A 20486-nucleotide genomic window follows, 5' to 3' on the forward strand; every position below is an offset into this window, starting at 1 on the left:
GAGCGTTTAGTTTCAAATCCATCAGAGAAACACTCTTAACAATTCATGAAACACTCTTTAACACTCTTACATTTCTTATGCAACATTTTAGCTTCCAACATTTCAACACAAAAAGTGCTTCAAACAACGTTTTGGTCTGGAAAAAAAAAACAACGTTTTGGTCAGAAAATAAGCTTAACAAATAACGAGTGACATAATATGATTAGAAGTGAAACAAGAGACACAAAGTCACTCTTCAATCTTTGTGACGCATTCATCAAAGAGTAGCAACAAGAACCTTCACAAGATCATACGATGTAGGGACTGTAAGTAAATCATCAACCCACTCAACCTTCCCCCAAATTTGACAACTTTTCTCCCGAAATACAAAACTTGTGCGCCTTTCAAGCGCAATCACCGCACACTGAATCGTCTTATGAAAGCCATGATGATAAGGCAATTGATCCCACAAGACCGCCATCTTTCCACCATAATCAGCCAATATAACACAAGCACCCGCAGAGAACTTAGGTAGCTGAAACAAACCCCTCAAATCTTTCCACCTTCTTACCTCAGTGTCATACCATCTGAACATTCCATCGGATACAGAGTACGAAACGTTATCTATCACGCAATAAGAATCTGGAAGCATAAAACTACCCGCCCCAAGTCCAACTAGGTGATCCCATCTACCTTCCTTGGAATTGTAAGCAAACACCTTAAAGGAGTTTTTCCGGGAATCAGAATACCCATGGCCGCCTTGGTTTCCATCACGGACGCTAGCAGAAATTGAACTTAGCTCCACCGGCAAGCTTGGAGCCTCCCGCCACGTGTGAGACTGACAATCCAGAATTGAGACGCTAGAGGAGGAGGACGCTTTGTTGATGGATCCGCAAATGTTATAGATATCAGAACCAACCGCCACGAGACTCGAAGATCGTACATTAGGAGAACCACCGGGAATTGGGACTCTAGCCAAAGCATAACCACTTGACTTCCTCTCCTCATAGGTTAGGGTTTGATCAGGTTTACGGCTGAGGCTAAACCAGCGATAACCAGTAGAGCACCGTAAGCACACGTAGAGACAGATCTCGGTGTTTCCCGAGAGTGACCTGGCTTTGTAAAGCTCTGGTGAAGCTAGGAGAGATCGAAAGCTCTCGGATACGTGTGAGAGAGTCGGATAGTACAATCTTGAGACGCGTGCGAAGATGCTCAATAGCACATCATCGGGAAGTGACGGTGACGGGTTTTGGGTCGAATGCGGCTTTGACCACCGACTCCTCTTCCTCTTTCTTTCCGGGTAAGACATTGACGGAGTTGAATCGCCGTTGATCAACCAGGGAATGTAATTTAGGGATTTGTGGATATATTTTGTTGTGGCGGCAATATTACTACTATTTATAGAGTTGCTTGGGCTTTTTGGGCCGTTACTATAATTGCAACATTTTGATCATACATGTTTGAGATGGACCAATGGACATTGATTTGTTTGATATGTCTTCTTGTAGTATTGAGTTATGTACTACTCCACAAACCGGACTTAAATCTATATGCAACAAGTTTAAAATTCATACTTTGATTTTGTTCATCAATATGTACTATTTATCTAGTATGTTTAGACATGTGACATGTCAAAAAAGGTATATTTCTGTCTCTGCCAACTTTTCTTAAAAACCATGTAACACCAAAAATATGTTTATTTCTTCCAAAAATGTCAAAGCTACAAAACAATTACGTTTTCACATCAGTTTGTTTTACCATAGCGAGCTCACCAGTAGTCATTGCAAGAACAAGAGCCGTTTGTAAAACAATGAAACCTATTGTTGTCTCTAACAACGATCTCTCGTCTTGTGATCTTCGATATCAACTTCATCACTTCATGACAATCTCCACATACCCTTAGATTCTTCACCACCCGAATCACTTGGCCATGATCCGTACTGATCAGCCCTAACGCAACCGCAAGCTTCTCGCTGTGATACCCCAAGACCCTTTCTTTTTCTTCCTCTTCAACATCGAAGAAAACAAATTCTGTCGTTGGAACAAAACCCATAAGCCTCATTTCATTACCCAAATCTTCTAGCTTTGCATATATCTTGTCGCTTAGAGGATGAGATTTATCATCTGCTAGAAACTCATGGACCTTCCCTTCCAACTCGATCCAACTATATCCCGGGATCTTCTTCATACCTTTCTTGTTCATCATGTCCCTTACTTCAGCAGCTTCGTCCCATCTGCCACCAACAGAGTATATGTTGGATAATTGAACATAGTTTCCTGCATTCCATGGCTCCAAAGCGATGAGCTCTTTGAGAACAGTTTCAGCTAACTGCGTATCTTTGACCAGTCTGCATCCGCTCAGTAACGCTCCCCAGACTATCGCGTTTGGCCTCATGGGCATATCGCAGATCAAACGGTATGCGTCATCTAACATTCCTGCTCTGCCCCAAAGATCTACCATGCAACCATAGTGCTCAACCGTGCGTTTCAAAGCATAAACACAGCTTATGGCATTGAAAAACCGAAGCCCGTCTTGGATTAGGCCTGCGTGAACGCACCCACAGAGCAGTCCAAGGAACGTGGACCCATCAGGTGAGATACCTAACTTCTCTGTTTGTCCAAAAACCGCAAATGAGAGCTTAACGTGGCCATTCTTGGCCAGACCAGAAATTGCAGCATTCATGATAACTATATCTTTCTCCTTCATTTCTTTAAATACTTCAAAACCTCGAGCCATAGCCCCACATTTCGCGTACATGTCGATCAGGGCATTGGCCATAAACAGATTGGTCAAAAACTCATGCCTATCTATTAAACTAATTCCCCATTCACCTAGATCAAGGGCTCCTAAGCTTGCACAAGACGAAAGAAACCCGACAATAGAAAACTGGTCCGGTTTCAGATTTTCCTGCAACATCTGGAGAAATAACTCTATTCCTTCTTTTGGGAAGCTGTTCGATGCATACCCTTGTATCATAGTGCTCCAAGTAACTATATCTTTCTCCACCATCGAGTCGAAAACAGAACGTGCTTTCTCCATCTTCCCACACTTGGCATAGAGATTGACAAGTGTTGTCCGCACAAAGGAATTCTTCTGCATCTCCATCTCTTCCATGTACTTAACTATCCACTCCCCACTGTCGAGATCCCCTACATGAACACAAGCAGATAAAACCTGAACAATAAAGTAGCTATCGGGTTTCACACCCATCTCCACCATCTTCTTAAACAAATCAATGGCTTCCCTGTGTCTTCCTGAAGTAGTATACCCACTAAACAAAGCCGTCCAAGTAACAACGCTTCTGTCAGGAATTTCGTCGAACAGTTTGTGGGCATCATTCAAACGCCCGGATCCAGAGTAGATAGAGAGCAGGCTCGTCATAGCGGCCACATCGTGATTAAACCCACATTTGACCACAAGGGAATGAAGATCAATCCCAAGCTTGCGACTCGAGGCTCTGGTGCATGCCTTGAGAACCAAAGGGAAGGTGAAACCATGGAGGTAGAGACCATGTTTGCGGATGGAGAGGAAGAGATCGAGGGTTTCATGGAAGAGATGATTATTGACGAAGCCATTGATGAGACTATTGTAGAGGAAAATGTTGGGGAATTGGGTATGAGAGAAGAGGAGATAGGAGTATTTGGTTTGGCGGAAGAAGAGAGTTCGCTTGAGGAGGAGGTTGACGAGGAAGGTGTCGTGGTGGAGATGGTGGTTAATGAGAGAGACGTGGATTTGTTTCAGATGATTGACGGTGCATGCGACGGAGATTAGAGTTTTGATCTGCTGGACTTTTGATGTTGCTGATGGAACGGTGACGATGCTCATCGCTTTTTTAAAACATTAGGGTTACCTCCCGCCAATTTATCACTCTTGAAAATGGACATCGCTTTAAATTCGAATTTTAATGTCTTTTCGTTTATTTTTTTGTTTTTTTGGTAATAATAATATGCCTGTATCAGATTTGATCCTATGCTTTTGTATCAAACTAATCCAAATTAAATTGTTAAAATTGTTTTCTCTCATTTTTTCGCATTGCTTAGTTCCTCTTTTGAATCACAACCTCATAAGAAGAATAGCTAATTTAGCATTACTCTTTTCTTTTTTTGGACAGCTAATATAGCATTAGCATGATATTGCAAATTTACAATTCATAAAATATATACCGAAATGAAATTCAAATCATAGCTCATACATATGGGATCCACTTTATTTTAATCATATGACGAAGGCATCGAATTTACAAAAAACACACTAAACTTGGGAATAATGTAAATACGAAAGACAAAGAAAAGCTTACACAACTCTCTGCGTAGCAAGATGGAGCAGAGTGCGAAAGAATTGAGGAGGGTACATTGGCGGCTGCTCTGCTAATGCCTTTAGGTTTCCAATATCCCAAAACAAAACAAAGAACATGTTATCGTCTATGTACTCATGAGGAGAATTCCAAGTACAAATCTTTCGAATATGTGTTTATGGTAAAGATTAGATTGAAATTGTAAACAACACTTCTGTTGGACAAATAGGAATGCAAAAGTCACCTGTTGGATTAAAACAGTGGAAGGAGTCATTCCGGGAACTGTGTTTACCTCTATAACCAGCACCTGCACAACCAACAAGTGAGAACCAAGCAATTGATTTTGGAATGTAAGATGAGAGTAACCATTAGTAGAATGTAAAGTAATTCTCTAGGTCCCTATCGTACCTCTCCGGTTTCAACATGCACAAAAGCATCGATCCGTGAAAACCCTTCTAAGCCGAGAGTTTCTGCAATCAGCTCAATGCCTTGTTTGCATCTCTCCAAAGCTTCCTTACTGAAATCTCACAACATTAGTCATAAGCTTCTTTATACTTTACCCTCTGTGTTCTTTGGTTAAACCAAAGTCAACAAAAGCCAATAAACTGATAAATATCTTGATTTAGTTATAGGATTTTTTATACCCCAAAACTAAAACGAAACTCACTTTTTTGGAGCTGACAACACATTAAGTTTCAAATTAGTTTATAGTTTCCTTCGACCGAAAACCTGAATTTGCTAACCGTAACAAGAATAGCTTTTTAAAGAGCTTAAATAGCCCCTTTTCCTACAAAGTAAAATGCTCTGTTTCGTATGGTTTTATTCTACTCCATGTACTAATAATATCCCAAAAGAAACTATAGACAAACCTCATGATTGTTGGTGGAGGTGGAGTAAGATTTATGCCAGTGCCTCCTATTCAAGATTTAATTTCATATGCCACTGTAAAGACTAATTATTTCTCTCATAAAGTCAAAAGAAGACATGAAGTGGCAAAGAAAGACAAGTGAGAGTACCTTGGAACTTTTCCTCGAGAGACAATATATCCCCACTTTCCTTGACAGTAAGACTAGGACTCAGTGAATGCATTGACCCACGCTTTCCAATTACACCCACAGTCATCTCTACCCACCGCCTCCTACCTTTCCAAGAGAGCTGCTGCTTGGCTTTGGATGAAACTATGATTTCATCGGTTTCGACAAATGGTTCAAAAATCAAGAATTCTGGAGTAGGATTTGGCATCTCAATCATTCCATGTGTCTACACACACAAGTGAAGATACGGATTTGGATAATCCTAACTTAATAATGAATGCTTCACGGTTGTACTAACAAAATTATTTGTTTTTTAACCTTAGAAAGAGTGTTTGGAGGAATTCTTGGTATACAATCTTTCAAAGCTTGTACATATACAGCAAGGTCTTCAGAGGAACTGCAGAAAAACACAAAGGTTTAATCACACACCCAAAAAACTTAGTGGTAACGATAAAAGAATTTTAAATACAAGTTACCATAATCTTGCAACGCCAGTGGAACATCCATCCTTTGCTGGTTTAACACATAGTGTGAGACACTGAAGCTTCTTGATTAATTCATCCCAAACATTTGGGAAGGTCTCATGCATTATATCCTCTGTTCTCTTCACATCTTTGCTTATGGTATGAATTCCAAACTCTGAAAGCTATTGATTACAAGAAACACACAACAACAACAACAACAAAAATTGTTACAATAATACTCACGGTTTCCAAATCGGCTTGAAGAGTATATCGATTGGTTTCCATACATTACTAAGAGCCTGAGATGTCATAACCTTGTCCATACAAGTCCTTGAAGCTAGTACGCCTGGACCTTTATTTAAGAACAGAAAAGGAAAATTAAACAATACCGTGAACATATATTATGTGGAGAATTAAATAGAAGCCCAAATGCTACATCAAAAGTAGCAACTAACCTGTATAAGAAACTCCTTCATCCTCCAGCAAGCCCTGCAGTGTACCATCTTCACCAATTCCTCCATGCACTGCCAGTTAGCATTTTGAAAACTAAAATCATAATGTTGCATGTGTTGCATGCAGAACAGAAGCACTCTCTTACCAAAAAAAAGTGCGTCAGGAAGAGTATCAACATTGCAATATTAAACAAAAAATGTATCAACATTCCCGGCTTTTGTTTTTGATCTTGCAACTAGGTTTTCTGATTTAGTTTGTTGATAGCTTTTTCTCATAATCTTATATTTGCTCATGTAGTCATGTTAGTACAAAAAAGGAAACATTGCAGTCTCTCTCTTACAAGACTAACCTGCAATGAAGACAGTTGCTTGAGCTTCCTTGGCATGCTTGATCCACTCTTTCAATGAGTACTTTCTGGGCAGCTCGTCTGTTATATCAAACCCTGCAAACCAGCTTTGATTCTTAAAACCATCCATAAGATCCTCCATCACTTGCTTCTGCAGCAGAGATGTAAATAAAGCCCTAACAGGCTCGACTGCTTCTAAGCACGCTGCAAGAACTTCCTCAGCAGTGTGCCTTAGCACAACCGAGTAGCTGAGAATAAAGAAACTCATTAGTGATGTTGACCGTCTATAGCGTTACAAATGAGAAAAGCTAAAATAATTTCATACATCCATGTGAAATGTTATACCGGTGTCCCCTCTATCGTCTGGGAGGTCAACATTTGTATCTATGTGTACAGACTACTGAATATATTATTTCAACATATGTCTGAGAATATACTTACGGCAAAACCCAGACTTCTCTATTGTCCAAGTTCGAAGATGCGCCTAATGAGTTGCTAAGTGAGGGGGAAAGCAAACAGGGAGTTACATTAAGCTGTAAAGAACAAGATCATCAGAGTCAGGGCAATCCTATTGCACCCACTATTATCGTTTAATGACAATATACACAGGAATTAATGATTTCATAAGATACATGATTACACCTCAAATGATGTCTGCGTTCTTTTCAACTTACATCTACATATCTTTGCAAATTGACCCAGACATTTGTTCCACTCATGACGGACACCTGCCGCTCTGAAGTATCTCCTCCAAATATGACAAACACTTTCTGGGGGTCCTCAGAGACTTCCAGGGTTGTTGAACCTTGGAGTAATTGACTATACCCATAATTATACCAATCAAGATGGGGAAACCTCGAGCAAGCACGGTGGACGATTGTTCGCAGAATGTTTGAATGAGAAAATCCAACCTGAATGTAAGAATCGATGATCTAATTCATGTATGGTAATATAAACATCTAACCTTAATGTTGGAGTGGACCAGGCATAAATGAGAATATAGACATAAATGAACAATACATCACAGCTTCAACTTTCACTATGACGTTACCATTTGCTTACAAACTATCAATGAGAAGATTAATTGCTGTCAATAAAAATTTTGAGAAAGAAAAACGTGAAATGCTTATAAAATCATGTCATTTTATAACACATCGATTATAGTAAGGAAAAATAGGGTACATGCACAACTATTTCACAAAATACGAGAAGAAAAAGATTAACAGAGTAGAAACAGCATGAAGCACATCTTCAACATACCATCAAAGTTACAATATCTTTAATTACCTTAGATGCCTGCTGGAAGAGAAAGCTAGTTTGCTCCATGCCACTTATCTGTAAGAGCATTTGAGATATGCATTCAAGTGTTACTTCTAAGAACAATGCAAAGTATTAGTAGCTCCGGGTAAATTTGAAGGCCGGTGAAATTGCACTAGGCTAACCAGGTTGATGTCTGTGAATATAATATCTCCTGACTTGGTTCCTCCAAGCGTTTCACTTACAGGTGATGATAAATTTGAATTGGGAGCCAAATACCATCCATCAATGCGAGCAAAGTCACGTAAACCAAGCTTTTGAAATATAAGAGATGCCTCTTCACGAATACTTTTGATAACATGGATAGGGAAACGTGGAGGAGTGTGATAGGTGACCTGTTTATTTTAAATGAACTCATTGTGAGGAGATATAAAGTTACTACAGTTTGGAACTCAATATGCTGAGAAACCAATATGATAACCTCTGAAAAATAAAAAGAAAGGTATGTTGACCTATTTGAAATACAGAGTTAAGGGCATTAAGGAAATCAATGTGTTCCAGACACACCTTTCATTATTGGTTACGGAAATTGTAAGAATCATTTTTATTTCAGTACCTGCTGTGTCGGCAGATACTTCCTCCGATAGTCGAAGATTGCGTTTTCCTTTGGATCACCAATGCCATGAAACTGAAGTTGCACCTGACCACATAAATGCATGTATTTAGTAAGGAAAAACATGATATTAATGGTAAGATCTAGTCCATATACATATTACTTCAAATGATTTCTTATGAAATTATCTGACCTCAATGCACAAATAAGTTAGTCACAAACTATGGAATTCAGCATATTAAAAACTGTTCGTATTGACATCTGCTTCCTATTTAGTGAAAAGTAACTGAGGCCCAAGTTTTACTAGTCCAAGATTAAAATAATTCATGTAAGAGTGGTCCAGATTACAGTTGAGACAGAACCTCAGAGCAAAAAAGGAATCTGCACAAGCTTCTGTGAAATTCAGAAGAAAGCAATTGAAAATGTAATTACCTCAGTAGGCATCAAAACAACAGGATGGCAAACAGAACCAGAACCCACATCCAGGACGATGGCAGTGAACTCATATGCATCTTCAATAAACACCTCAACAACAACTCTATCATCAATTCCCTATCCAAAAAAAAAGAAGGAAAGAAAACTTACTGCCTGTAAAGAAATAGTTTGCAATCCTCCAAAAATACAGATTTTCTAGTTTCGAGAAATAGAGATCTCCATTCCTCATTTCCAAGTGTCTAGTTATATTGTCCAAGTCTCAAAACAAATAATACCTCTAGAATAAGTTCAGTAGCCTTTTTAATTGAATCATTTACGCCAAAAGCAACCTTGACACCAATGCTTGAACCTGCTTTAGCTGGTTTTACCTGAAACAGACAAACGTGAAGAGAGAAAAAAAAAAAGTGAAATAAATGAGGAGGGATCTCTAGGCAACATTTCTATGACCAGGCTGAGAAATGGGGAGATGCTTACCACAACTTTTCCCATCTCGAGATCCAGCTGGTTATCTGTAAACCACAGTGCTATTTCACTTTTGTCTACTCCAGTTCCCTGAGCAAGGATTTGTGTTTAGGAAATATATCACTAGCTCGAAATTTGAGTGCATGTATAGATAAGATTTTAATATACAATGAAGAGGGAATTGAATGCAATAAAGAGACATGCCTGCATAGACAATAATACAATATACTACCTGCACCAAGTAGTTTGGTACTGTCATGAAACCAAGTTCCTTGAGCTCCAAAGAGGCTTCATACTGGAATAAGTTCACTAAAAATAATCAGAACTATACTAAGACAGATGAAGAAGAATATCAAACAACACAATGAGAGCTAGCTAATTAAAATGTAATGAATATCTGATACACCAGTTCATCCACAGACTCTTTCTATTTACCTTGTCAAATGCTCGAAAACATTCACGGGATCCAGTCCCCACAAATGGAATGTTGTGACTTTCCAACAGCTCCTACATAGCCAATAATCAATGATATTTAAGGTCTCGTAACATAAGTACTTCCAATAGAAAATAAAATTTATAAGGACTTGTCCAAACAAAAAAACCTGAATGCCCCCATCTTCACCAAATCGACCATGAATTACTGGAAAAACAATGTCCACAGCAGAAACAAGATGCTCGGCCAATTCGGATAATGACGAGAATCCCTGTGCAAGACTACAGTATGAAACAAACTAGCCACTCAGCTAATTTGGTCACTGCTATTGTCCCATAACCAATTTTTCAAACCGTTCATATCATACACCTCACCTCTCCAGCTTAAAATCGAAATCTGAAGGAGTATTCGAGTACACCTGAAATTTTTCACAAACAATAAAAGAAAGAATGAGTAAGAGATACATAAAGCAGAATTGTTCAAAATGCCTAATACAACGCTGCAAACCTGAGCGGATGAAATTGCAAAGGCTTTGAGATCAGGATCTATATAATAGCAGCTCACGTTTATACCATCACCCTGATGAAAAACCATCCAACACAATTGAAACTCAATTTCAAACCAGACGGATTAAATGGAGCCAGAAAATACACAAATCCAAAGCTCAATTGATCATGGGAAAACGGAAAATAACCTGAATATGATCGAGAACTGATCTAGCAGAGTTGAGAGAAATCCCGCGCTCCGCCGACGGACCTCCGCAAATGAGTCCCACCCTCAGACTCTTACTCATCTCTTGTCCGTAACCGACAGCCTTCGAGACGGTTCGTATAGCTCCGGATCCCCGATACTTATTCATCCCCAAAAGCATGCATGTACTCTCGCTCAGTGAGTTCTTCTGATTCAGCTTCAGAGTTGTCCGTGCAGCCGTCGCTACTCGATGAACATCGTATCCTCCTTCTCCTATGCCGCTAGTCATCGAAAAACTGACGCCGGTCGCCATGGACGCCATCTCCAAAGGAAGCTTAATTCTCCGTACAATAATCTTTACACCTCCTTGAGGAACTTTTTATTTTTTTCATCGTCAGTCAGAACTCACAAGTCAGTAAAACAGTCATCGAAACAAAAAGCTTTCATTTGTTGCACGCGGGAGAGCTTTGCTTTGCACGTGTCAGTAAAAAATGTCCTAACGGATTTTTGTTCGTAGATTTTGTTATTAACCAAAATGATAAAGATCGTCATTCATTATGATTGTTAATGATTGTTAGTCATCTCTTTATTGATAACCAAAGAAATCCTAGTGAGTGATCAGATTTTTCGATAATTACTTGGATTCTGACATAAACTGGTATTTGACCAATCATAGAGATGCGTAGCATGAAAAATTGCAAGCCTATTTCCAACGGATCCCAACTTGAACAAACAACAGACAACATTTCAAAGCATCGTCACGAAAATGCAAATTTTCTTCCACCATTACTTTTACCATTTTTTTTACACATGAAACAAATTAGGAAACAGAATGACTTAAAAGATTAATAAAAAGGAAATCACACACCCAAGAGATGAGAAAATGAAAAGCAAAACAGGGAAACTATTTACAGACACCATTTACGTGCGTTGTTGCATAGGTAGAGATATAACTTATTTGGTGAAGCCTCCTTCTTTAGTGTTAACTTAGATCTTGTTTTATCTTGGACGGAGGCTAACGAATACTATAAACCACACCCACTTTACCCCGACCCAAAACCGACCCGACCTGCACTGATTTATGCTTTTCTTTTTATCACAAGAGCAATGCTAAATGCAACATATTCACTTACGGTTGTGACTCATCTTGCTTGCGAGTTGTCGTGGGTGTATATGGAGACAAATGAGTCAGCAGCTCCAGCTGCTAGCAGAACCTGGTACGGATGAAATGTGAGGCAACTCACTGATCCAATCTTTTGAGCCATGAAGGATGGGTAGTAGCGGATTATCCCTAGTTGTTCCCCTTGAAGACTGAATACTTTAATGAGCTGTTTTGCAGATCCACTCGCGATTATTGGAGCGTGTCTGTGAACAGCTAAGGCCGTGAGTGAACCCCTGTGTGCATCAATCGTCAGGTATGTGTCCCTTGTTGTTCTAAGGTCAAGAAACTGTATGTCACCCGCCTGTGATGCACTCACCACCTGAAGATAAGAACAGAATAGATATTGGCCCCAGGAAAACGACAAAGAGTTGAGAAACTCTTGAGAATTAAAAACCAAACCAAGACGAAATTCTTCAAACCCGAACCAATATATGCTATAAAAAAAGGTATGAAAGCTGACAGTTCATAGATCAATTTTGGTTTGCAACCTTTGCGGGGTCAAGTCCAGGTTGAAAACTGAGGCCAACCACCCTTTCAACTTTCTGATGAGGCCGAGTCGCGCAGACAAGCCTTCAATAGAAGAAATGATATTAAGTGATGTATTCAAAAATATTTTTTGGTGCTCTCATTTTAGATTATTTTGAGGAGTTCTGTTAAAGAATGAACATTAAAGTTTAAACCAACTTACGGTTCAGGTGACCGAACATCATAGAGTCTCAAAGATCCATCAGCAAAACCAGCAGCGAGTTGGCCTCCGTGCACTTGAGAAGCAGACTACAAAGATAACATAAAGTAAGCAAAATTCACATGTTTTGTAATTCAAAAATGTTTTGATCAAGGAAAAGCATGATAACCATGAACTTCCAAAACAACAAAAAGAACTATAAGACGATAGCTTATGCATACTATCTCTTCGATTCATCAGATTGTAGCAAATGATGACATCCTAGAGCATTTCTATGTTTTAAACAGAAGGTTGTTCATGCAGACTTACAAGTGCTGTAACTCCACATTCTGATTCAGAGGGAACAGATCTGACAAGCTGTTCTTTCTCCAGGTCCCAAAGTGTGACTGTTGACGTCTCCCCAGAAGCATACTGTTAAATACCAGTAACCCGTAAATAACAATAAATCAGGCTTCGTAACTTGGAAAACTAAGAAGAAATATCGTGCATAGCATGATTGAAGAAATCACAAACCAGGTAACCGGACTGTTGTTGCCAGTCCACGACAGCGTTCAAGTCACGGGCACCGGGCTTGTGACCCTGGATTGAAGAAAACCCAGTAACAAGCTTTTGTTTACCCTTAGTTGCATAGTTTTTCCATATCCGGACCGACCCATCGCCTACCCAAATCCCAAAAGCATGTGTAAGACATAGATACCATTACTCAACACCCATATTCAATCAACTTGCAAACATCTGAAAGACTTGGTGGCAAGAGTTGTGAACATTACATGATGCAACAAGTAGCAGAGAGTCGTCAAGTTCATTGATGAGGCAGAGCTTTGAAATTCCTTTGTCAGGAAAATCATGATTGTCAAAGCCATTGAGAAGAGTTGCTTCCTCATAGTTCCACACTCTAAGAGAAATAAAGTGAAATACTTAGTGCAGTTAAGGCTTCTCGATAAAAAGAGGTCCCAAGAGAGAACATCAAAGTTTAAGATAAGTTTCAAAGGGAAGCTTTTTCTAAATGACTAAACTAAACCGAGACCTAATCCAATAGATTGGGAACTACCCTGTACTTTTCCTAACAGAGGGTTAACCTGAATGCAAGAAGTTGTTCTAACATTCAATTTTAACGATGCTCTGATGAAACTCGCATACCTGATCCGTTCATTCTCGTCTGCAGCAACTACAATAGGAGAGAATGGGTGAAGGAGGGCTGTCTTTGTTCCCGTTTCAAACCTTGTATCCCAGTTGGCAATAGGATTATTGTTGAGCTTGCTAATAGCTGGTCAAGGTAAAATGTAGGAAGTCAATTCAGGCGACTAGTATAGGTATAGAACAAACCAGAGATAACAGACAAAACTATTTACAAGAGTGCTGGCATTTTGCAATATGCTCAAGTGCGAATTTTTCTTTCTCTTCTCTTTTGGCTGCAATCTCTTGACTAGCATCCGCACCACCAAGAAGTGGCTTAGAAAAGTGCCCACAACTCCAGCCGTAGATAGTTGATAGTGGAAGCAAACTCCGTTCAGATCCACTGGCGCCTAAAAGCGGATCAGCCAATCCTGAGTCGGGTGAACCCAATAGATGAGGCCTGAACTCTAATGAACAAACTCTCCTCAATCCACTCAGGTAGTTTGTTCTAGGGGGGCTGACCGGGGGAGTCCTAAAACTTAAAGGCAGATTACCTGTCGTCAACAACAGTGTAAGATTAGAATTCACTAACATTTCAAGAATGAACAGCATTCTTAAATTACGCAAAACTTTGAAAAATTCTGCATCAAGTTATGATCATAAAACACTCATAAACAGCTACCTGCATGCATATCAAACCATGAGGATGAACGAGCTAGGCCAGCAAGTGGAGTGTGAGATGTCGTTGCAGCTTCCCCTGGTCGGCCAGTGGGCTTCGAGGGTTTCGCAACAACCTGTTCGATTCCAATAATAGAAAGCACACGCCGTCCGAGACTTGCAATACGTGGAGATGGATCTTTAGCTAATGCAAACATAGCTCGGACGCACTGCGAATAAACAGCATTATCCAACAGTCTTGGCTGATGGACCGCTCCATTGCTGACACTGTCATGCATCATTCCAGAATCAGAATGTAACGAAGAATCATCAGATAATGGAGATCCTTGCATCAGCCCAGAGGAGCCAAGAGGGCTGCTTGAGATCCTAGACTCACGAGCCACTGGTTGGCTATCCGTGCTAGCTCTAGTCAGAGGACTCATGTGTAAAGAAACAATTGTTGCACTCCCAGGATCATGGAATTTAGCTATTGAAGGTAGAGAAGTAAGCAAAGAACTTGACTGAGGCTTCCAATATGAAGCTGCGGCTAACTTAAGGTGCTGTTTGTGGCCAAAGGCAAAACGTGCAAGAGCTGTAAAGACATAAACAACAGAGCGACTAGGGGATCAAATAGAAAGAAAAAAAAGTAAAAGTAAGCAAGCTACGCTTCAAGATGTATATGTAGAATGAACAAAGACAAACATTTGGAAATGCACAAAACTCTATATAAACTCTCTAAACGAGGGACAATATGATTTTAAGATTGTATCGAGCTAAAATGTCATTCTCTAAAACTAACGCATCAAATAAATATGGATTTCTAAGTAAACTGGATTCATGAAATTGGGCAAATGATAAATCAAGAAAAAAATGTACAGATGTATCTAGTTTAAAATAATCTTGTTAGGTTAGAATTGTTTTACTTTTGACGTTAAATGACTCTGATGCTAATTAGGAACCCATGGTTCCACGAACATGAATTTTCAAGAGTTGCATGCTTTGCGTACCTACGGCAACCTCTGCTCGGACAAGTGGACTCCCATCTGAAACTACATCTAAGAGACTTTTAATGATAGCGTCTTCGGCTCTAATCTTTTCATCATCATCAAATTCATCCTCCACCACACTTTTATTAGAGTCAAACCCAATATCAAGCAAGGTACCCAGGGCAAAAACTGCAGCAGCCCTTACCTACAAGAGAATGTTATGGTCAGAACGTACACTTCTACACGAAGGACGTTATACAGAAATCTGAACTTCACCTCAGGTTGGGGCTCGGAAAGCAGAGGTGCCAACTTTTCAAAAGCATTTGCCTCCCTGCCCATTATTTGGGCCTCCATAAAATCTTCCCATAACTTTCCAAGACAAAGACAAAGCCATTGTAGAAACAATGGTTCTGGTTGTGGATCACTTGGTCTGGATGCTTCAAGGTGCCCGAGACAAACACCAATTAAATTAGCTTCAAGACATGCTTCCTGGCCTCGTCGATGTCCATCCACAATGACAGCCAGAACAAAAGCAGCCATAGCTCGTTGTTCTGGAAATGCACCCGAGCTATCTAGAAATCGTATGAAGTATGTATGCCCCCCATCCTTCACAAGATCAATTTGACATGACTGAAAACAAAAGAGACCAGTCAATGTTGGAATAATCCAAGAATGAAACGAGAAAACTTATGCATCTTGAAAGTGTGACGGCCATAGGTAAGCAACTTGATCCGATGTCCAAGGATATGATATAAAAAAATGTAGAGAAATATTAGGTGGTAAATATATGTTCATTCAGAATTCATGTCAGAACAAAACACAAATTGTTTTTCCATCAAGGTCCACACTCAATAAACAACAGGTGCACAGAAAACCACAGAAAGAACTAGCACAATTTGTAGAATAACAAAAAGAGGCATGGCAAACCACCATCTTCCTCCCAAAAAATAGCTCATGGAACATCAGATATTTACCTTGTCAAGTGCAAGAATTTTTGTCCATATGAAAACCAGGATCTGTCTTAGCTCATTCGTTGTTGTTTGCAGAAGCTTCAGCACATATGGGAATATTCCAACAGACAAGGCCTAGAAGAATGTTCACTTCACGTGTAAAGACATATACATGATAAAAAGGAGAAACTCTGTGTAAGCCAAAGGGAGAGAGAAATTAAAATTTAAAGAAGTATACCAGATCCACAGCCCATGAACCCATATCAAGAAATCTTCCAAGAAGTACAAGAGCACGAAACCGATGGCACTGGCTAAGTAACACCTGAAACAAACCAGATTCTATAAATACGCTAAAATGGCAATATGCAAACAAAATTATGATAGAACGTCCTGAAGGAAGCCAAAGAATGTTCCTAAGCCATATCCACACAAAACCCAGAGTGAGAAAATGGCAAATGAATATGAATCTCTCTCTCCCTCTCTCTCTCAGCAAAAGGGAAAATAAGTACAGAAATCTAGGCACCTGAAGAACAATAGGTAACTGCTCCGGTGGCTTCTTATGCTCAGATCCATGATCAAGCCACACCTCAAAAGCTGTCAGTTGCTCAGTAAAAAACGGACTTGGCTAGAAAAAGGATAGGAACACGTTTTATAAGCAAAACAAGCGCCGTCGTATACAATTGCAGGAAACTATACAAAACAAAACAAACCTGGAACTCTGTGCTTGGGTCCAGAACAAGTTGGGGAAGCTGAGAAAGACAGATTTCAGCAGCCATGTCCCATGCATCCCTGAAAAGCATGCAACGGATAGCTGAGTCAAAATCTAGACACATAACATTTTACATAACAGAAGAATATGGTTCTTGTTGAATACCACATATGATGTTGATGCGTAGGAGGCAGCATAGGGTGAGATATTGGATTACAGTTTGCGGACCGCATTATTCTCTCAGCAAGTAAGAAATTCCGGAAAAGGCTAGCGACCAACAAGTCCTGTCTGAATAATCTCTGGAAAAGTTCTGCAGGGTAAAACTATCATTCATGAGGACACAGAAAAGAAGTCAACTTGAAGAAGATTTACCCTTGATAAATTATGCAGAAAGTTTGGAGAAGTACCATGAGGAAGCACATTCCAAGCAATTGTATCCGTCACTGCTGTGAAAATCCAGTTCAACTCCCCTAACAATGTCTTACGATCGTTTTGCCGGCCTGGAATCCTGTCGATAAGTGATTCATCGATAATTTCTTTCAGAAGCGAACGCCTGCAGAACCTGCAATGGAAATCCTCTTGTGAAAAAGCTGCAAGCTAAACTGAACTACATAAAATGGTGATCTGTTTACTGGAAAAAGGTTAAAAAGAAGCCCAGAATTGAAACCGCACAGACTCAGTAGCAATTAGTTATAGAATAAATATCACAGAAGGAGAAGGCTATCAATCAGGATGATATCGTGAATCTTTTGGTATCATCAAAAATACTTAGCCAGGACAGAAAGAATTATTGCAAACCATACATCAGCAAACTTCCATATGCAAAGTGACTTGGCAGCTAAAGGTATTATCAGTCCTGGTTATCTCACAACTCTTATGATATGCTGTTTTACCACCCCACAAAACTAAAACATACGCACAAGGTCTTCTAAACAAAACTCTATGATCCATCTTTGGTCCCATCCAAAATGCTGCCGAAAAGTTTTGATCTTACCTCATGATGAAGCGAGAACATACTAGCTAAGATTTTATAAACTTAGCTAGACGGAACTTAAACTACATTTTGTAGGAAGAAAACATGACATCTGAGTACGCAAAAAAAGTCAGAGATGGAATGATGATTTACCATTTCAACGCCATTTTAATGGGCGTTGTCAGGCAAGACGTAAAAACATCAGCTGGAAACTCAACGCTCTGAGGAAGTGTCTCATGTACATCACAAGCAGCAAGTAGAATGCAGTCCCTTGAGGATCCAGAGGAACCAGAAGAACCCCAATCATGAAGCTGGCGTAAAGAGTATATGAATTTTATCAACTTATGGAACGAAAATTACAGACTCGAGTCCTAAACTCGACAGGAGATGTGTTCTATAAGTGAAGTGGTTGTTTCCTTTACCTCAGCAAAGGCATTCAGAATCATCCTAGCAGCAGAGCAGTCGAAAACATAGATGGAGGGTGTCTTCAACCAGGAATCAAGTTCACTGATTGGCAAGGGAATGTACTGTGTATAACTCTGCTCAAACAGAGAATCAATCAGCTCGTGGTAACAGACGAGAAGGAACAAGAACATGGTAGAGAAAAGAAAACGCTAGTAAAAAACAGACCTTGTTAAATACCCAAATTTCACCATTAGCTGTAGGTTTTGGCACACCATGCCCATTATAATGGAATAGAACTCTCTCGGTCTTTGCATATTTCCGACAAGTCAAGCACAGCTTCCTCACCTCATCTACTGTCGGATCAAGCTGAACCTTATAGCGGGCCTGAGAAATCATAAAATAAATAAGAAAAGCGTAACTTAACAAAACAATAATGATAGGGTGCAGGGAAAAAAATTGTCACCCTGGGTTGCCATCTCTCATACTGAGTGCTCAAATTTTTTCCAATTGTCTCGAGAGCTTTAGGCGGTGCCATAGAAAATGGATCTGCCATCAGAAAGAAAAAAAATAGAGATAAAATTGACTGTGGCGACAAAAAAAAGGGATAAACACAGAAAAGAAAGAGTGTAATAGGATTGAGTAGGCCAAAGTTTCAACCTATCCATGCCTCGATTCTAGCACAAGGAGATATCTTTATAACATCCGGCGGATCAACAGTAATGTTTAAACACAGAACTAAAGCTACACATCCTGTTTTCATCTGCAAAGAAGAAGAAGAAAAGTTAACAAAGAATATGAGACTTGCAAGAACTCCCCTAGCTATCAGATCCAATGAACACCTGATTTAGCTTCCGACGAGAAATAGAATTATTTCTGAAGAGACATTGAGATTGAAACGAAACGGAAACATGTATCTTTAAGGTTCAGCTCCACAATAAAAACGTTAACACAAGTACACAACCCTCCTCGGTTAACATTACCTAACATAGTAGCGAACAATAGCAGATTTTATAATGAATTCTAGAAAATGTAGTTGTTCTACCCGCCTCTTACATCGTCAGTTGCACTAAACAAGCTAGTCTAACATACTTGCAGCTACCAACAATGTTCGATTGAAAACTTACTCGTTCTTTAAGCCGCCATTTGGGGACCAATACGATCTCAGAAGTCCCCAAGGGAGCAGAAGCCTCGGATGCGTCGTGTCTAAGCTCGCAGAGCACAATAGTCTGAGGCAAGTAAGCCATGCTGGTGGCGGTGGCGGCTCCCTCCGTTGTACCATTCCCGTAGCTACTACTGCTCTTAGCCTCAGAATCCTTCCTCCGGGAATCACCGTCATCGTGACTAGAGACACAGTCTTCGTCGTAACGGTGATTGGAGACCAAAGAAACAGAAGATTGCGAGAACCGAGACACCATTAAGTCTCCTAATGCCATCCAAATCGGAGAACACACCCCCGAATTAACACACCCCCAGAAATCACGCAAATCAAATCCTCAGCCCTAGCTTTTTTGTTTGGATTGTGCGAGATACAGAAAATAAAATAGAAAGGAAGACGGAGAAATCCAGATCAATCAACAAAGCCGCTGCACCAGCGGCGCAGGAGCAGAGAATCCAGCTCGAAAAACCCTCGACAGAGAAGCGGAAGCGGAAACCCTAAGAATCAGGAGAAGCGGAGGATGAAGAACGATGATGATTGGCTACGACGGCGATTGATGTGGAAGCGGCGGCGAATTAACAGTGGTGGTGGTGGTGGCGGCAGAAGAGAAAAAAAAAAGGCAGAGGAGAAAGTGAGGATGCGAAAATTGGGATTTTGTCAAAGAGAGAGACAAAGGGAAAGTCTTCAATGCATTTGCGTTTTCTTTCCACTTCTCTTTCATTCTTTTTCTCCTTTCCGTTTTTAGTTTTACCCTCTTCAGATCAAAAATCCACTCTAATTAATTACTAACTTTAATGCAATGTTATTAAATACTAATATTATAAGATTGAGAGGTATACTAAATATCTATAATTTTAAAATTAATTTATGTTTAAAATGTGGAAATTGAAATTTTGTATGCATCATTGAGAAACAAATTCAAAGAACACCATCAATGGATCGACTAATTAACTGAGAAGTTAATCGCAAATTCAATCTGATTCTTTGATTAAAATGCAACTTAAAACTCACTTTTATTCTAATCACGGTCTAAATCTAAATTTAAAAAATCAGTCTAGTTTAATTACGAAAACAAAAATTCAAGCTACTAAACTAGTAACAGAGAAATGATATTAAATTTAAAAACGATATTAGATTTTTTAAAACTATATTAATTTTTTTTTAAACGAGACAATTGTATTTTCGTAACCATAAATTACTTAGCTGACACTTTGTTACGTGAGTTA

At 39.6% G+C, this 20486-nt stretch overlaps 4 protein-coding genes across 16 annotated transcripts; all 4 read right to left on the reverse strand.

Annotated features, from left to right (window-relative positions):
* Window positions 1–95: 95 nt before the first annotated feature.
* On the reverse strand, window positions 96–1334 carry AT3G08810 (Galactose oxidase/kelch repeat superfamily protein). Its single transcript, NM_111715.3, has one exon. The coding sequence runs from the start codon at window positions 1286–1288 to the stop codon at window positions 257–259; it is 1032 nt and encodes a 343-aa protein (NP_187493.1). The 5' UTR covers window positions 1289–1334; the 3' UTR covers window positions 96–256.
* A 281-nt stretch (window positions 1335–1615) lies between these two features.
* Window positions 1616–3891, reverse strand: AT3G08820 (Pentatricopeptide repeat (PPR) superfamily protein). The gene has a single exon (NM_111716.2). It carries the CDS (start codon window positions 3803–3805, stop codon window positions 1748–1750), a length of 2058 nt encoding a protein of 685 aa, NP_187494.1. The 5' UTR covers window positions 3806–3891; the 3' UTR covers window positions 1616–1747.
* A 169-nt stretch (window positions 3892–4060) lies between these two features.
* AT3G08840 (D-alanine-D-alanine ligase family) lies at window positions 4061–10922 on the reverse strand. Of its 13 annotated transcripts, none has more exons than NM_202529.2 (24): window positions 10466–10922; window positions 10279–10350; window positions 10146–10189; window positions 9941–10052; window positions 9774–9845; window positions 9571–9633; window positions 9351–9428; window positions 9152–9244; window positions 8874–8993; window positions 8445–8528; window positions 8014–8223; window positions 7859–7906; window positions 7246–7482; window positions 7013–7104; window positions 6575–6819; window positions 6228–6296; window positions 6060–6124; window positions 5785–5954; window positions 5627–5705; window positions 5291–5534; window positions 5144–5189; window positions 4683–4791; window positions 4519–4581; window positions 4071–4354 (listed from the first exon to the last, which is right to left on the reverse strand). In NM_202529.2, the coding sequence occupies exons 1-24, from the start codon at window positions 10781–10783 to the stop codon at window positions 4274–4276; spliced, it is 2814 nt and encodes a 937-aa protein (NP_974258.1). In that variant the 5' UTR covers window positions 10784–10922; the 3' UTR covers window positions 4071–4273. The 13 variants fall into 13 exon arrangements, with proteins under 13 accessions (NP_001319501.1, NP_974258.1, NP_001319502.1 ...); NM_001337776.1 differs by having other exon boundaries at window positions 4087–4354; window positions 5144–5216; window positions 10466–10906; NM_001337777.1 differs by having other exon boundaries at window positions 4087–4354; window positions 7013–7482; window positions 10466–10906.
* A 160-nt stretch (window positions 10923–11082) lies between these two features.
* On the reverse strand, window positions 11083–20026 carry RAPTOR1 (Regulatory-associated protein of TOR 1). The gene is made up of 23 exons (NM_111719.3): window positions 19229–20026; window positions 18762–18864; window positions 18568–18650; window positions 18330–18488; window positions 18122–18238; window positions 17853–18010; window positions 17134–17288; window positions 16892–17036; window positions 16728–16806; window positions 16541–16642; window positions 16256–16339; window positions 16042–16152; window positions 15344–15697; window positions 15089–15272; window positions 14107–14673; window positions 13661–13978; window positions 13449–13575; window positions 13079–13203; window positions 12822–12967; window positions 12618–12719; window positions 12312–12397; window positions 12112–12193; window positions 11083–11942 (listed from the first exon to the last, which is right to left on the reverse strand). The coding sequence occupies exons 1-23, from the start codon at window positions 19535–19537 to the stop codon at window positions 11604–11606; spliced, it is 4035 nt and encodes a 1344-aa protein (NP_566335.1). The 5' UTR covers window positions 19538–20026; the 3' UTR covers window positions 11083–11603.
* Between the last annotated feature and the right edge of the window lie 460 nt (window positions 20027–20486).

Source organism: Arabidopsis thaliana, chromosome 3 (genome assembly GCF_000001735.4).
Source record: "Arabidopsis thaliana chromosome 3, partial sequence".
Classification (NCBI taxonomy): Eukaryota; Viridiplantae; Streptophyta; class Magnoliopsida; order Brassicales; family Brassicaceae; genus Arabidopsis; species Arabidopsis thaliana.

What these genes read in the sequence shown, in the direction of transcription:
- AT3G08810 (NM_111715.3), bottom strand. Translation starts at nt 1,288, where the DNA reads ATGTCTTACCCGGAAAGAAAGAGGAAGAGGAGTCGGTGGTCAAAGCCG.
- AT3G08820 (NM_111716.2), bottom strand. Translation starts at nt 3,805, where the DNA reads ATGAGCATCGTCACCGTTCCATCAGCAACATCAAAAGTCCAGCAGATC.
- AT3G08840 (NM_001337780.1), bottom strand. Translation starts at nt 10,783, where the DNA reads ATGGCGTCCATGGCGACCGGCGTCAGTTTTTCGATGACTAGCGGCATA. An exon ending in TTGTTTTGATGCCTACTGAG is followed by an intron (nt 8,529 to 8,873) that starts GTAATTACATTT and finishes TTATGTGGTCAG; the next exon opens with GTGCAACTTCAGTTTCATGG. An exon ending in AGCAACTGTCTTCATTGCAG is followed by an intron (nt 6,297 to 6,574) that starts GTTAGTCTTGTA and finishes GCTAACTGGCAG; the next exon opens with TGCATGGAGGAATTGGTGAA.
- RAPTOR1 (NM_111719.3), bottom strand. Translation starts at nt 19,537, where the DNA reads ATGGCATTAGGAGACTTAATGGTGTCTCGGTTCTCGCAATCTTCTGTT. An exon ending in AGTTACCTATTGTTCTTCAG is followed by an intron (nt 16,340 to 16,540) that starts GTGCCTAGATTT and finishes GGTTTGTTTCAG; the next exon opens with GTGTTACTTAGCCAGTGCCA. An exon ending in TCTGCTACTTGTTGCATCAT is followed by an intron (nt 12,968 to 13,078) that starts GTAATGTTCACA and finishes GGATTTGGGTAG; the next exon opens with GCGATGGGTCGGTCCGGATA.